General features: G+C 35.5%; 1 protein-coding gene across 1 annotated transcript; it reads left to right on the top strand.

Annotated features, from left to right (window-relative positions):
- The first annotated feature begins 1422 nt into the window (after positions 1–1422).
- On the top strand, positions 1423–17905 carry LOC106176538 (MAM and LDL-receptor class A domain-containing protein 1-like). The gene is made up of 12 exons (XM_087001392.1): positions 1423–1432; positions 2260–2433; positions 2748–3022; positions 3662–3929; positions 4344–4517; positions 4744–5015; positions 6514–6972; positions 7175–7430; positions 15721–15894; positions 16235–16509; positions 16878–17287; positions 17571–17905. Exons 1-12 carry the CDS (start codon positions 1423–1425, stop codon positions 17620–17622), a joined length of 2799 nt encoding a protein of 932 aa, XP_086857518.1. The 3' UTR covers positions 17623–17905.
- Positions 17906–18054: the final 149 nt, after the last annotated feature.

Genomic DNA, 18054 nt, shown 5'->3' with positions numbered 1-18054 from the left:
TGAAGACAAGCTCAGATATCAGAATAATAGCTATAACTGCTGTTTTTGTCGTAAAACAGAATATATTATATTTCTATGAGTTATTCACAATGTTTTTATTATGAAATATAGATCTCATACGAAGAGTTATTATCCCTTTAATCTTGTTTTCGAAACTGTTCTTGTTGTACCGAATTTATACTCCCTTTTTAATACATTAATAACAATGCACCAAAACGCATTTTCACTATTCTGATCCTCTCTGCGTAATCTAGAATATCAATATAAAAGGGGGAAATAGTAAAATTTAAGTATTCAACTTGCTTTATTTTGACATAAAATTATGAAAAAATATTGAATAATTGCCCTTATTAAACATTAAGATTTTGCTCACACCTTTTCATGTATCGATTAACACTGTTTTGCTAAAATTTATCAACGTGTTTAAATATTTTTGGAGGGAGGGAAGGTGTGAAAACAAATGTCACTGCACTGTCCTTGATGTAAAGTATATAAAAATCCAATGCCCTCCGCTCCTCTTATATTTTTTCAGATTTGACTTGAAATCGTGATTTGAAATCGAGAAGCCTCCCTTTTTAACACTGCCCAAGGAGACCACAAACAAAGCCAAGTCATTACCGGACTTGAAACAAGTTACGAGGTGACTCTTGAGGTTTTTTTTTCACTGACCATTTTCAACGTGTTCGTAATAAACTTGCGTCTTCCTTTAAAATTAAATTCATTATTTGTTCCTCTTATTGGGGAGTAAAAACCAAGCTCAGTTCAAACAAGCTTACTTGGTATCTTTTTTTTTTGTGTGTGTGAAGGATCATGTATCGCAGTCGTTGCCAAAATAACATGTATGTTTTCATACATGTAAGTAAGGCTCTCCTTTTTATCTCTTTTTTTTTATTTAGAATGAAATCCCCATGAACAGGTGTGAAAAAACTAGGCTATTCTTTTAAACTATAAAAACATAGTGATTCTTAATATTACACCATAAAGACAATATCGATGAGATTTTTCGAAGAGCACTTTACAAATTGGTAATACTAATTGCCCGCGGTTGATTTTACCCTTTATCCCACCTTTTTACCCTTTTGAACTGTCAAAGATGAAAGGATTTGGTTATCAGCAAGCTTAATATATACCTGCATATCTATTTAGTCATGAATTAAATTTTTGTTTGCATTGAAATAATTTATCTTCATAACTGTCCCTGTATTATCTCTCAATCACAGCAATTGAATTCACCGGGAAAGTTAATGACATCATCTTGTGATGCTTATAGGTAGCTGGTAAACCAACCATCTTCCGGGCACTTCCCATAGTCATTATGTTTACCAGAACTTTCCAAAATATCACTTGATTCCCATGTCTCCTGCAATTATTTCCTTGCGATATAAGTTTTTAAAAAGTCCGTAATGCCCGTAAATGAAGACAATGACTACAGGTAACATTCAACGACAGCCCAGAGAGCAGTACACTGCAGCATTCTTCAAAATATTTTCGAGCGAGATCTACTTACCCCCCCCCCCCACACACACACACACACACACAGACACACACGAAAAAAAAAACAGGGGTTAAGTTTGAGAAGTTAAAATTGTTTGACATAATTCTGATTTTTGTTACGCAATTTGCGAGCTGCTATCTTTCTGCCACTTCAACACTTGTTTACACAAGAAAGCCTACGCAACTCTGAACCCCTGGCGCTCAGTATCTAGATTCGCTTAATTGACTTGTGGTATCTACTTTGGTCGCCAAGCGATTTAAAAAGATCTTTGACTAAACAAGTTATAAGTTTGCTCACAGTTCTGTGTTCCTCTTGCATTCCCGCATTTTCTGCGATGTCCGGGTGACAAAGAAGTATATTTTCAAAGATCGATGAATTGTCTACACGTCGCTTGTGTTCTAGCCTTTTGTTTCCGTGAGTATTTGAATAATTTTGTATGTTTACGTTTCTGGAGAATATTTGACATCCAGTCGAGCTAATATACATAATCATGTATTTTTTCACTGGATCACAAAAAGCTATTGATTGGAAGTTCAATAGAAAGGTTTTTAAAATGTTATATAGAATGTGTTTGTGTAAATTACTTTCTTTATGTAGTTCACCGCCTTTAAAGACCCATAAAGGCTGCTTTATTTTTCAAAAACGTTAATTATACTGATGTTATCGTTTTTTGTGTGTGTATCATTGGTCTGTCCATCTGTAATATCTCGAAGTGAGTACGTACTTTCGGAATGAGTATTGATTGAGATCATCCGTCACTCCAGGTACCGTGCACACCCAGGTGTCTTGTTCATTTGAGGACGGACCATGTGGTTGGCACAACGTCAGTGATCACCCACAACAAGGATGGGGGATCTGGCACATGGGGAAGCAGACCTTAAAAGTCCCTCATGATAGAAATAGATTCTCAGGACCCTACGATGACCACACCCTTCAAAGTAAGAACATTACTAGTGGTGATGGCCTTAATTCGTCATGACAAACTTGGGTCTTTATTAATTTTTGTTTTAGCTTTATGTCCTTCTCTTGTATAGCTGCAATCAGTTCGTATGGGTGACCCAGTGCTGGACTTACAACCATGTTTTCATTTATTTTTAATTTTTTAAAATTCATTTTATTCATCATTTTACGTTCTGTTTATTTGTCAATTTCATCATGTATTTATCTATGTCTGACCGTGGCATGTCCAAATTTCATTCAAACATAGCAATTGAAATATTTGTTTTGTTTTGATGAATTTTTCCTTTTCCAGATCTACAAGGGAGTTATCTTTATTACACCTTCAGCTACACTCCACCCCGGCGTGATTGTTCTCGAAACGAAACAGAGATCCAACTAGAAAGCAGTTTGTTGGACCTAACTACAGAGGCTAATTTTACCTTCTGGTATGTGTTCAGAGGACCGGCAGTTGGGCATCTCCACCTTATTGGTAAGAACGGACTTAAACTTTGGGACTCCTCCGTTAACCACACTGGTTCCGAATATTGGACGCAAGCCAGTGTCCAGCTAGAGTCTGGAGTTTATCGAGTAAGTTATAAATACTGCTGATTACTAAAATTTATAAAGAATGTGTACATGTAAACAGGAGATCATTTTATCCCACCAATCCGTTCTTCCGCGCGTCATTGAGTCCGTCCATTGTTATTTCCTCTGTATCTGCGAGACCACTAAAATGAGGAACCTAAAACTTAGGGGATTTATGGACTTACCGACAGAAATGTTAATGCACCCTTTGGAATTTTAGTATGACTAGAAATGCGGCTCTCTCATGAATGTTTCTAATTTTTCAAAATGAATTTTTGTGCAGATTTTTTAATAACCATGGTGGGAATCCTAATGCAGTTATTCAATATATTCTTAGCGTGAATTAAAATTTTCTAATGAGTTCTTACATGCAAAATAATAATCATGCATATTAGATTAAGAACAATAGTAATATGACCATAGGGTTGGAGTTGTACCTTAGTACAAGAAAAATTAAAATAGGACCAGTAAATTTTCTATCCCAACTGGATATATGAATTCTGGCAATCCACATTTGCAATGGAAAAATTAGGTTGTACATGATCCTTCATGTTAAATTAAGAAATAACTTGTTTCATCAATGATGTTATTTCAGGTAAGAGTTTTCCTTAAAGGGATCATTGTATTTGTTTATATTTTTAGTTAACATTTAAAGCAAGTTGCAAATATGCACTGTACAATGATATTGCGATCGACGACATAGTACTAGAGGGAGAACCTCTGGACACAATGACAACAACACAGTCTGATGAAACAACAGCGATGCCTTTAGAGACATCAACTGGAGCTGAACTTAGTCAGACAAAAAATCCAACTACCAGAACAAAAACGCTGCCTTTGCCCATAGAGACAACAACAACAACACTTGAATCAGTCGGGACAAAAATACCAAATATCAAAACCACATCATGTAAGTAAAGTTTATGTTTGTGAACAATATTTGACGTCCAGTTGAAATAATTTACTAAGTATATATTATTTTGCTGCAAAAATGGTTAATTTATTTAAATTATTTATTGGAACTCCTGTAGTAGATTTAAAACATGATATAAATGTGTAATTTGCATACTTTACGTGATTTATAAAATTATCTTAAAAACTCACCTTGTGGGCTGCTAAATCTTTCAAAAAAAAAAAAAAAAACTACCTGTGCTACCTGTATTTTTTTTATTTTATTTATTTATTTATTTGTTTATTTTATTTTATTTTATTTTATTTTTTTATTTATTATTTTTTTTGATGGTAAGCATTACTCTGTCCATCTGTTACATCACAAAATGTGAATGAAATTTTGAATACTGACTGTGATAATTCATCACTCCAGGTTGCCTGCACACCCAGGTGACTTGTTCGTTTGAGGACGGACCATGTGGTTGGCACAACGTCAGCGATGACCCACAACAAGGATGGGGGATCTGGCACTTGGAAAAACAAACCATTAAACGCCCTCATGATAGTACTGGATTCTCAGGACCTCATGATGACCATACCTTTCAAAGTAGGAACAATTTTATTGGTCATTTCCTTAATTTTATTTTTATTGCCTCTTGCATAGGTGTTCTCCATTTATGTGGGTGACCTACTGCTGAACGTACAAACTTTTTAATTTCATTTATTTATATTTATTTATTTTTGCTTGCCATGGCGTTGTGATATTCTATCAAAACAAATGAATCAAAATTTTGAAAAGTTCATTTTAATTTTTGCAATCCCCCCTTTTCCAGATCTACAAGGGAGTTATCTCTATTACACATACACAACGTCTACGATTATGAGGTGCTTGGATAGCCAAACAGAAATCCAACTAGAAAGTAGCTTGATGGAGCTAACAACAGCGGGTAATCTTAGCTTCTGGTATGTGTTAAAAGGACGGACAGTCGGCCACTTGCGCCTTTTTGGTAAGAACGAAGTTTTACTATGGGACTCCTCTGTTAACCACACCAGTTCTGAGGATTGGACACAAGCCATTGTTCATCTACAGCCCGGTGTATATCGAGTAAGTGATATTGGTCGTTATAATTACAACATATATACCACCCAAATCCAATACAGAGGTGCATTTCATATACTGAAGTAGGGCCTATACTCATACTCACATACACGCATACTCAAAAATAAATAAATGAATAAATAAATAAAATTGAATGAATTCAAAGTTGTATTCAATTCTTAAAACATGTTTATGAGTATAGAACAAAAACCCACTACTGTCTCAATTTTAATTTAATTTTTAATTTTCACCAAGTCTTTACATTATCTAACAAGCGACAAGCGTATGTTCTGGGTCATTTAATTTTAATTTTTATATCGCATTTCGATATATTTTTAGTGATTCAGTCATGGTAAATTATACATGGCGTAAGGATGTTATTTTTTTATTATTATTATTTTTTCATGGCTAATACTATGTAACATATGTTCCCCAGAAAAATTGTCAGAAAGTTTCGACTTACCTAAGTACTTGGTGCAATAGGAAACGGTTTTTCTGTTGCTGACTGAAAATTTATATTGTGATTCCATGATCATTTGACATTTCTGATACAATATTTGGACTACGATTGGAACATAGTTTATTTATTGCTTATTTTACTGTCAGTAGGGCGCATTCCCCACCCCACCCTTTTTTTTATATATATTCAGTGACAAACAAAGTCGCGCAAAAACAATTAACTGCTCAATACAGAAGATTATCATAATTTTTACAACGTTATACGTTATAGAAGATAATTGAAAGAACAAATCCAGTGGTGATTGAATTTTCAAAGTGAGTAAAACGTTTCCGCAGCTGGACGTTTTGCATTTGTGACAGTAACCTTCCGTTCCTTTTTGGGATTAGAATTATTTGTTATTATTCATGATTCCAGGAAAGTGAAACTTTGATACAAACTTACTAATGTGGGACCCTAAAATAATCATACAGTTTGCACTAAATATTTTAAGTGCATTCCTGTAACCTTAATTGCACTTCTATAATGGGTTTGAGTAATACATGTATATGATCTGGGGTCGTGTTATCTTGACAATCCATTCTTCCACGCCTCAGTGAATCTGTCCGTTGTGAATTCCTGTATCTCCTCCAAGATCATTAAAGTAAGGATCGTGAATCTTTTGGGATTGATAGTCCAGTAACCGGGAATGTGCATATCTCTCTGGGATTTAAGTGCGACTGTGGGTGTGGCTGTCCCTGACTGGGGCTGATATTTCTTGTATTTTTTCTATTTTTTTCTATTCTTCTATTTTTCACATTATAATTTTTGTCGAAACAATTAGCTATGCTATTATTTTTTCTCGTGCATTTGTTATTTTTGTTTTTCGTTAATTTTATTTTTCGTTAATTATTATTATTATTATTATTATTATTATTATTTTCTTTTTTTCTGGGGGGGGGGGGGGTCACCCTTGAATTAGAAATTTCTTCTTTTTTTACTTCTTTTATCGATGCCAGAGTTTTATGTATCAATTTTCAGTACAGGGAATATTCTATTCTGTTCCAGTTAACATTCAAAGCAAGCTGCACGCTTACAACGCATAATGATATTGCGATCGACGACATAATCCTAGAAAGAGAACCTTTGGACACAATGACAACAGTGCTGCGTTTAGAGACATCAACTGGAGCTGAATTAAGCAAGACGAAAAGGCCAACCACCAGAACAACAGCACTGTCTTCAGAGACATCGACAGCAGCTGAGTTGAGCAAGAGCAAAAAACCAACCACCAAAACAACAGCACTGCCTTTAGAGACATCGACAGCAGATGAATTGAGCAAGAGCAAAAAACCAACCACCAGAACAACAGCACTGTCATTATGGTATATGTTAAAAGGACGGTTTGCCAGCCACTTGGACCGTTTTGGTAAGAATGGAGTTTTACCTTGGGACTCCTCTGTTAGTCATACTGGTTCCCAGGAGTGGATGCAAGCCAGTGTCCAGCAAGAGACTGGTGTTAATGGAGTAAGTATATATAGACTGAATGTTGTAGGAAATGATGAAGCTATCTGTTGAATAAAGAATATTATCAAAGAATATGAATTCTGGCAATTTTCCATTTGCGGGGCTTAATTTTTCCAATTTGGAATTAACTCTTTCACCAATGACAGTTTTTCCATATGTTAATTTTTCTTACAGGAAACTTTGTATTTGTTTATATTTCTAGTTAAAATTCAAAGCAAGCTACAAATATACATTGTATAATGATATTGCAATCGACGGCATATTACTAAAGGGGAAACCTCTGGCCACAATCACAGCAACGCAATCAGACAGAACATCAGTGCTGCCTTTAGAGACATCAGGAGGAGCTGAATTGAGCAAGACAAAAAGACCAACTACCAGAACAACACTGTCTTTAGAGACATCAACAGCAGCTGATTTGAGCAAAAGCAAAAACCCAACTACCAGAACAACAGCATGTAAGTATTCTTTAGGTTTCTGAACAATATTTGACATCTGGTTGAGAAATCATGTATAATCTTATTAAGTATTCTTTTTGGACATACAAAACAATGAGATATTAAGTTTAAGAGTTTTTTTAATATTTAAATTAATTTTTTTAATTAAACAGATAATGTTTGCAATTTATGTTATTATGTAGTATGTAAAGTCTTCTAAAAACTCTTCATGCCGCTGCTATATGTTTCAAAAGCCTTAACTATGCAAATGGTTTTTAATGTTTTTTGTCTTGTGCTTGTAAACATTGATCTGTACTATCTGGATAAAATAACACTTTTGTTATGAATATTGATTCATCACTCTAGGTTGCCTGCACACCCGGGTGTCTTGTTCATTTGAGGACGGACCATGTGGTTGGCACAACGTCAGTGATGACCCACAACAAGGATGGGGGATCTGGCACATGAGAAAACTGGCCGTTAAACTCCCTCATGATAGTAGTAGATTCTCAGGACCGGGCGATGACCACACCCTTCAAAGTAAGAACATTGCCAATGGTCATTATCGTTACTCGTACACTAAACTGTAAATTGCTGTTTTTCAAGTTCTGATTGCCTCTTGCGTTGCTTTTCATTAATGTGGATGACCTACTGCTGGACTGGCAACCTTTTATGTGGTTAACATTGTTGCAATGTATACTGTCATCCAAATGTATCAAAATATTGAAACTTTAATTCTAAGTTGTGTAATTTCCCTGTTATCCAGATCTACAGGGGAGTTATCTCTATTACACATACACAACATCCACACCTATGATGTGTGTGGATAGCCAGACTGAAATCGAACTAGAAAGCAGTTTGTTGAACCTGCGAACAGCGACTTCTATAACCTTTTGGTATGTGTTCAGAGGACCGGCGGTTGGGCATCTCCACCTTATTGGTAAGAATGGACTTAAACTATGGGACTCCTCCGTTAACCACACTGGTTCCCAAGAATGGACGCAAGCCAGTGTATATCTGGAGTCCGGTGTTTATCGAGTAAGTTATGTAATTTCTTGATATATATATATATATATATATATATATATATATATATATATATATATTAGGAATTTTTACATATCTGTCAGATATAGAGCTTTGACGAAGAATATAAATTCTGGCAATGCATGGTTTTGCAGTGAAGAACTATCAAAGTTCCTTCATGTTTCAATTAGAAGTCACTTCTTTTATCAATAACGATAGATATATGTATCAGTTTTTTTACAAGAAATTTTTATTCTATTTGTTTATATTTCTAGTTAACATTCAAAGCAAGCTGCAAATTAACAATGAGCAATGATATTGCCATCGATGACATAGTACTAGTAGGAGAACCTTTGGACACAATTACAGCAACCTAATCAGCATTAGAACAACAGTCCTGCCTTTAGAAACATCAAGAGGAGCTGAAGTGAGCAACACAAACAAAAAACTACCAAAACATAATGCTGTCTTAAGAAACAACTACAATGGCTGAGCAGGACAAAAAACAAACACTTTGAGTGAGGAAAGCAGTATAAAGACAACATGAAAGCTGCATGCATGAGAAACTATATCCACTTCTTCTGGAACTGAGACAAATACCACCATGACTAGGGATGTGAAACTTTTGGTTCGAGCTAGGAAGCAAGGTCCTAGGTTCAACTACAATGGCTGAGCAGGACAAAAAACAAAAACTTTGAGTGAGGAAAGCAGTATAAAGACAACATGAAAGCTGCATGCATGAGAAACTATATCCACTTCTTCTGGAACTGAGACAAATACCACCATGACTAGGGATGTGAAACTTTTGGTTCGAGCTAGGAAGCAAGGTCCTAGGTTCAACTACAATGGCTGAGCAGGACAAAAAACAAAAACTTTGAGTGAGGAAAGCAGTATAAAGACAACATGAAAGCTGCATGCATGAGAAACTATATCCACTTCTTCTGGAACTGAGAAAAATACCACCATGACTAGGGATGTGAAACTTTTGGTTCGAGCTAGGAAGCAAGGTCCTAGGTTCAAGATAACCTATAATGTCAAAATATGTCAACTAGAGGAGTGGAATAGAAGACTGATGACACTTATTACTTTTTCAATTGATTTAGATGTTGTAGTTTTTCAATTTTTCAATACTTTTTTATTTGCTCATTTATTATCCTCTTGCGTAAACTTCTTTTAAATGATAGTAAAATTACAAAGACAAAATGGTTTTTGATTGTAGCTACAAGTATCCAATCAGAATAATGTGACTGCTTTCTTATTTAATTCAAAAGGACTATACATGTACATCATTAAAGTGCATTAATTGAAACCTAAGCTTTTTATAGGAAACACGACCGCAGATGTGCCATCGGGAAGGATGCCAATACCAGATACATAAAGTTAAGCAAGGATGTTTTGTATGAACAGGATATTGTTTAATGTATAAATGAATAATCAAATGAATAATCTAAGTTGATGGAAGTGCATTGTTGATTGCATCTTTATTAAAGATCTTAAGCATCAGATCTTTGGGACCTTTCCTTGTCTAAAATATGCAGTGTTGCATAAGACTTACGTAAATATTGTGATTGATTAATTTCAGTTTAATTGATTGTTTATAATGGTATCTTAATCAGGCCTACCCAACTACCAGACTCGGCACCGAATGATCCCGAATTCACCGGTAGATCGGACCACACTGCCCGTTTTCAAGGTGTGCGTCAGTACGCATTTCACATATCATACCCGGAACAAATTTTGAGTGGTGATGCAATACTTTCCAACCCCGCTGAGAATCATCCCGCTGAGAATCATCTGAGAATCACTATCACTTCGCGTATTCAGGGCAGAAACCACTAAATAATTTCCCATTGACGACCATACTAAGAAATGCCTGCAAAACTGCATGAACAAAAATACTCTGTGAAACATTTCCCATCCCCATAGACAGCAGACGCACTGACAACTCCCAATGGCAAAAAAATGTACTGTCATCAAACATTATTTCTTACCGGCATCACTTGAACATGTGCACCCCTCTGTTTGTAAACAAACCACTGCACCACTCACAGTCAGTAGCCCCCTCCGCCAGAGGTCTCACGACTGCACCGCACCTGTGCCTGGTCCTGAAAAAAAAAACTGGCAGTAGTTTACACCCTAGCCTGCTAGTTGATACCAAAATTAACCCTAGCAAAACACAAGAAATGCCAGGAAAAAAAGAAAAAAGCACTAATTTTCTCTCACTGAACTACATTCCGGTATCACGTCTGATACTTCGAAACGCGTACTGATACACACCTTGAAAACGGGTAGTGTGGTCCGATCTACCGGTGAATTCAGGATCATTCGGTGCAGTGTCTGGTAGTTGGGTAGGCCTTTCTTTGTGTGAGCTTCCTTTATGATAATTCTTTATTGTCTCAACTGAATTCACTAAAGACAATAATGAATGTCTTAAATTGTATTTGGAAGTCCTTTGTTTATTATTTTAAGCATTAACAAACGGACTACTAAATTTAGCACTTTTCATTAGTCGAGCTATATTGTCAAATTTACAAAGAAAAAAAAACTGACAATTTTAAAGCTTGGGCTTGAAACCCTTTATGTTGGTAATCTGATGATAAAGATGTTATTGTAAACTTTTCATGTAAACCAGATTTTAGTATTCAGGAAGATGATAAAGTTATTCATTCAGAGCGTTTTAAGCTATTGCTAGCGGATTTTGAGTCACTTCTCTCGTGTGGCATCCAGGAGCCACACGTACATGTACGTCGTTTCTGGACATTAAATCTGTAAGTCACACTTATTAGTTTCTAGTAATTTCTGCACTTGCAGTTGAGGTTGATGTCCTATCTTTACGCCATGAAATCTCATAATTAGCGTTCCTCGCCAGGGCTTTTAAAAAGATGATTTTACATTATTAGCAATTTTCATATGTAACCGGGATTGAGGAATAGATTCTGAAAGTGTCAGTGGACTTTTTGTTCTTTGTAACTTTACTTTTATAAAGACCGTGCCCCAACATTCGCATGGCCAATCAAGTTGAGAATTTAGATGTTTACAACGTACATCTATTAAGTCCATTTAATTAATTTTTTTTTTTTACAAAAATATTGTCCTCCTTGTATTTAATTCATTTTCCCGTTCATGTATTGAGCTCAAGTGTCTGATATGTCTTTAAAAATTGTATGTGCACCCATACTACATAGATTGTAAAAAAAGAAGTCCCTTTTCGGGAAAGTATGCACCCACAGCCGTAAAAAGAGGTTGAAGCCTAACGAGAAAAATTTACTCTTTGCCTACAGAGTGCGCCAGTAGTCTGTAACAAAATTATTGTATACTATTTATAAAACCCCTGATGTCAGAGGAAAGGAAAATTATGAAAAAATTATTAGGTTGAGGGAAGGTCCTGACCACTGCCCTGGGGCCATGGGTCCTGACAATTGCCCTGGGACTTCTTTTATCAATAACGATAGATTTATGTATCAGTTTTTTACAAGAAATTTTTATTGTATTTGTTTATATTTCTAGTTAACATTCAAAGCAAGCTGCAAATTAACAATGAGAAATCAGTGAAATAGTACTTTGTGTATCTCAGTCTAGCTACCTATGGCTTACAATATGATGTTTAAACCTATTCAATAAATTCGTAATCGGGACAGAATTCGATAAAAGTCGACAAATTGTAAATTGACACAGGGGGTAAGATGTTTATGGCAACTTGCCAACAGTGAGCTGCTGTAAACGGGTCAAGTAAATCCTCCCAATTCCCTAAGCCACAGGTTCACATGAGCAAACAGAAAATTGTTCATCTTAAAATACTGATAAGAAATATGCCAAGAATGTTTTTACTTTTTAATTTTTCTAGTTTACAGAATTTAACCCGATGGCTCACCTCTGAAAGAAGCAAGATTGATACGACTTTAAGCAACGGTTGCGGTACTATCACGTGTTGAAATAAGGGGGAATCACAATTAAATTGAGGTTACCAATGAAGTTTATTGGGGGAAACAGCCTTTGAAATTAATGAAAACATCATGTAAACGAATAGAAAATAACCTGCAATTGTAAATCATTTTCTTTTCCGTCGACCTTCGCTCTGTCATTGACGGGAAATCTTAGATCCGCTGTTTTAACAGACGCGTTTTTGGTTTGATTAGCAACAGGTGGAGTCTCCATTGTGGTAGAAAGAGGTGCGTCCGTCTGAGCCACTTCATCTCTATGCCCGACGACCGCGCTGTTTGCGATTACAGTGTACCGCTGCCGACGGCCTCGACCTAACAGTCTGCCGAGCTCGCGCCATGACTGGAAAAGAAATGTCACAGGGGCGGATCCAGACATATTTTGTGACAGACTTCTGAATTATCTTTATTGATCCACCCTCCATTTTTGACCGTCTTCCGACAGAAAAAATTAGATACCCGTCAGTGTAAACCTGAATAATCTGACCGTCTTCCGGAAGACCCAGAAGACGGACTAAATCCGCCCCTGTGTCATTTGTTCAATATTTTATGTTTTGCTATGTACCTGATTTTATCATAAATATTCTATTATTAATTTTTGTTGGTAAATTATGTTTGATTTTCAGTCAAGACAAGCAATATTCACAAGCTCTGAGAAAAAAATAAAAAGGCATCTTTATCTTTAATCTGCAATAAGTAGGGAGTTTTAGAAAATTACGTATTATTTCACTTTCAAGTGTATTGAAAAATGACTTTGATGAGATTATCATGATGATAATACCAAGGAAAATACTTTAAAAAAGAAGAAACCTATCATACCATTTCGTCGACCGCGGTTGTGTTGAGTGGTAGTTACGTCACAGAAGAAACACGCCATGTGAGAGAAGAGGTTTAAGCGCGTCATTACTTTCGGGCGTCTCTCTTTTGCAGTTTCCACGAGGGCTGTCAAACACACACACACACATGTCCAAAATTTTAGACCAATATCAAAATCTACTTTTTGGTAGTGTGTATTCTTTAATTGAATTAAAAATTTCGCTGTCTACAACTGTTGGTAATGAAAGGAAAATTTGCAGTATTACACAGCCTGTGTAGTGCAGGAAACAAATGATCTACGAAAAAATGATTTACTAAATTGTTTACACCGTTCTCGATCGCCCGATTGTAGGAGACAAACTATTACCTTAAAATCCTCAACGATAATTCAACTCTGTTTTCGTTCGTATTCGTACTGAATTTACACTTCCTTTTTAATACACTAATATCAACGCACCAAAACTCATTTTCTTCATCGTTTTTCATCTCCCACCATTCTGACCCTCTATGTGTAATCTAGAATTTCCATATTAATAGGGAAAATAATACAATTTAAATAAATCATTCAACTTGCTTTATTCTGACTCAAAATTTATGAAAAATTATCGAATTATTGCCCTTATTAAACATTTAGATTTTCTCACTTTTCATGTGTCGGTTGACACTGTTTTCTTTAAAATTTGTCAACATGCTTAAGTATTTTAAGAAGGAGGGAAGGTGTGAAAACCAACATGTCTGCGCTGTTCTATATGTAAAATAAAAGAACGTTAAAAGAATTCAATGCCCCCCACGTCCTCTTATCTTATTTCGAACTTGACTTATCTGCTAAATCGTGAAGCCTCCGTTTTTAAAATTGCCCAAGAAGACCGCAAACAAAGCCAAGTTATTACTGGACCAGAAACAAGTAACGAGGTGACTCTTGAGGTTTTCTATTTTTCATTGACCAGTTTCAACCTCTTCGTAATAAATTTCATTTTTTTGGTTTCTCTTATTGGGGAGTAAAAACCAAGCTCAAGGGGTTCAATCAAGATTACTTGGTATCTTTTTTGAATGTGAAGGATCTTGTATCGCATACGATGCCAAAAATAACTTAATCAACATTGACAAAGGTTTTCATACATCTAAGTTAGGCTCTCTTTTTTGTCCTTCTTTTTTATTAAAAATAAAATACCCACGAACAGGTCTAAAAAATAACTAGGCTAATTTTTTAACTAAAAAACATATCGCTTCTCAATTTAATACCATAAAGACAATATCGATGAGATTTTTCGAAGAGCATTTACAAATTGGTAATTCTTATTAACCAATTCGTGGTTGATTTTAACGAATACCCTTTTGAACTGTCAAAGATTAAAGGATTTGGTTATCAGCACGCTTAATATATACCGGCATATCTATCGAGTCATAAATTAAATTTTCGTTTGCATTGAAATCATTTATCTTCATAACTGTCTCTGTATTATCTCTCAATCACAGCAATTGAATTCACCGGGAAAGTTAATGACATAATCTCGTGATTCTTATAAGTAGCTGGTAAACCAACCGTCTTCCGGGCACTTCCCATAGTCATTACGTATACCAAAGCTTTCCAAAATATCACTTGATTCCCATATTTCGAATTCCTTGCGATATACTCTGCCTAAATATGTTTTAAAAAGTTCGTAATGCCCGTAAATGAAGACAATGACTACAGGCAATATTCAACGACAGCCAAAAAAAGCAGTATACTGCTGCGAACTCTTCGTGCGAGATTAACGTCTACCCACCCCCTTTCCAAAAAAGCATTAAGTTTGAAACTTTTAATCGTCTGACATAATTTTGATTATCGTGACGCAATGGCTTACAGTCACGCATGTCTTCGTATTTGCAAACCAAGACAATTTGCGTGCTGCTATCTTTCTGCCACTTCAACAGATGTTTACACAAGTAAGCCTACGCAACTCTGAGCCCCTGGCGCTCAGTATCTAGATTCGCTCTATTGACTTGTTGTATCTACTTTGGTCACCAAGCGATTTCAAGACATATTTGACTCAACAAGTTATAAGTTTGGTCACTGTTCTGTGTTCCCCTTGCACTTACCGCGATGTTCGGGTGACAACGAAGTATAATTTTCAAAAGATGAATGGTCTATACCTTGCTTGTGTTCTAGCCTTTTGTTTCCGTGAGTATTTGAAATATTTTAGTATGTTAATAAAGTGTACGTTTCTGGAAAATATTTGACATCCAGTCGAGATAATTACATAGTTATATATTATTTCAATGGGCTTACAAATACTAAAGTTATTAATTGGAAGTCCTGTAGGAGAAATTTTGAACATATATGTATATAGAGAGAGTTTGTGAAATTTACGTTCTTTGTGTAGGCCTATTTCATTTCTTTGAAAAACTCCTCATGCGAGATGCTTTATTTACAAAAGCTTTATGGTAATGGTATTATTTTTTATGATTGTAAACATTGATCTTTCGACCTGTAACATCTCATATAACACATTTTTTGAATGAACATTAATTGTGATAATTCATCACCCCAGGTTGCGTGCACACCCAGGTGTCTTGTTCGTTTGAGGACGGACCATGTGGTTGGCACAACGTCAGCGATGACCCACAACAAGGATGGGGGATCTGGCACATGGGAAAACAGACCATTAAACTCCCTCATGATAGTGATAGATATTCGGGACCCAACGATGACCATACCCTTCAAAGTAAGAACATTGGTCATTTCCTTAATTCATGATTACAAAATTGGGTCTTTATTAATTTTGGTTTTAACTTTATGTCCCTCTTGTATAGCTGCAATCGGTTCGTCTGGGTGACCCAATGCTGGACTTACCACCATATTTTCACTTATTTATTTTATATTTTTCGTGCATTTTATTCATTATTTTCGTGCATTTTATTCATTATTTTACGTTCTGTTTATTTATCTCTTTCGTCATTTATATATTTATTTATACATGATCACGGTATTTAGATATTTCATTAAACCGGATCAATTTTATTATTGAAATGTTGTTTTAGTTTTGATGAATTTCCCTTTTCCAGACCTACGTGGGAGTTATCTTTATTACACCTTCAGCTACACTCCACCCCGGCGTGAATGTTCTCATAACGAAACAGAGATCCAACTAGAAAGCAGCTTATTGAATCTAACAACAGAGGCTAAGCTTACCTTCTGGTATGTGTTAAAAGGACCGTCTGTCGGCTATTTGCATCTTTTTGGCAAGAACGGTTTTAAACTTTGGGACTCCTCCGTTAACCACACTGGTTCCCAAGAATGGACGCAGGCCACTGTCCAGCTAGAGTCTGGTGTTTATCGAGTAAGTGGTACAAATTGTTGATTACTGTATATAATTGTTTAAGGATACCCTGAGGAGACATCTTTACGCATAGTATTGAACTCTGTTGATTGAATATTCAATCAAAACAAAGAAATAGTTCACACTGCAAGAAAACTTCACACTGCAGATACATTTAAAAAACATACACGTAAACTTGAGAATTATTCTGAAACTATAATATACAGAGGACATAGTGAAACGTTTTCTGTAGAATAAAAAGACTTTTTAAAGAATATGAATTCTGATCTAAGATCCCTCCCGTTTTAATTTGAGGTCACTTTTTTATCATCGACATTATTATACTCAGTTTTCTTTGGAAATAACATTGCATTTGTTTATATTTTTAGCTCACATTCAAAGCAAGCTGCAAAAATGCAGTCTTTAATGATATTGCAATCGACGACATAGTGCTAGAAGGAGACCCTTTGGACACAATGACATCAACGCAACCAGATACAACAACTGTGGTGGCTTCAGGGACATCGACATCAGCTGAATTGAGCAACAAAAATAACCCAACTACAGCGTCTACTTTGAGTAACAAAATAAGTTTAAAAACAATACCAAAGCTTCGTGCAGAAGAAACTACCACTTCTTCCAGAACTCAGACAATGGCAGATGATACGACTAGCACCATGACAACAGAGGAGACACAGGTGTCACCAGAATCGTCCTCTTGGATTGGTGCGGTGGCCGGTGGTGCCGGGGGATTAACTGCAACAGGCCTGGCGGTGGCCGGCGTCGTCATTTGGAAATTGTAAGTTTTGCTAAATCCTTCATACATGTAGATACGATTATTTCAACTAATATGTTTATTTGTTATGATCATGTAAAATACAATTTATTGTTATTATATATATATATATATATATATATATATATATATATATATAATTTATATTAAATTACCAATGCTGATGATTAAAGTAAAGGCATTATATTGAAAGAAACGCAAAATGAAAATGCACAACGTTGTCTTAGATGATGTTAAAAACATGGATACTTCATATGGGTTTGTATTTTTTGCTTTTTCTCTACAGGAAATTTGCAGCAAAACCCGCTGTTGTTGCCCCAGCGACCACTGCCCCTTGAAGATGCTTCAATCGTGTGTAAGGTTGCCCGTAACTCATTTAAACAGCATGGTGTTCTAGTAATTTATTTTTTAATTAACTGCTTGTGTATCTTTTTAGAGATAAATGCCACTCATATCAGACTTCTTAAATAAGGAATGCAACCGTCTCCATGTTTAAAAAATCACTACTGGAGAAATCAAAGTTTTCTGTAGGAAGTTTTTCATTTGTACCTAAATTCAAAAATTGATATCAAAACAATTTGTATTAGAGCGTAATTCTTCATGTTCAAACAAGCACATTTAATTTTAATAATGTTGTCTTTTGCTCAAAATTGTTTTCCTTCTGTCTGAAAACAATAAATTTTGATCGTATACTCAAAGGTGATTTATTATCTTTACAACTTACTTGAGATATTACTCACAGGTAAACTAGATGAATGAGTTAGTTTAAC

This window comes from Lingula anatina, chromosome 1, assembly GCF_051362555.1.
Source record: "Lingula anatina isolate TDL-2025a chromosome 1, LinAna3.0, whole genome shotgun sequence".
In the NCBI taxonomy this organism is placed as follows: domain Eukaryota; kingdom Metazoa; phylum Brachiopoda; class Lingulata; order Lingulida; family Lingulidae; genus Lingula; species Lingula anatina.
Note: the sequence above shows the minus strand (reverse complement) of the source record. Positions and strands in the feature narration are given on the sequence as shown.

Bases quoted from the DNA above. Each gene is read 5' to 3' on its own strand.
- LOC106176538 (XM_087001392.1), top strand. The intron at 15,895-16,234 runs GTAAGAACATTG...TCCCTTTTCCAG, and splicing joins CGATGACCATACCCTTCAAA to ACCTACGTGGGAGTTATCTT. The intron at 16,510-16,877 runs GTAAGTGGTACA...TTATATTTTTAG, and splicing joins TAGAGTCTGGTGTTTATCGA to CTCACATTCAAAGCAAGCTG.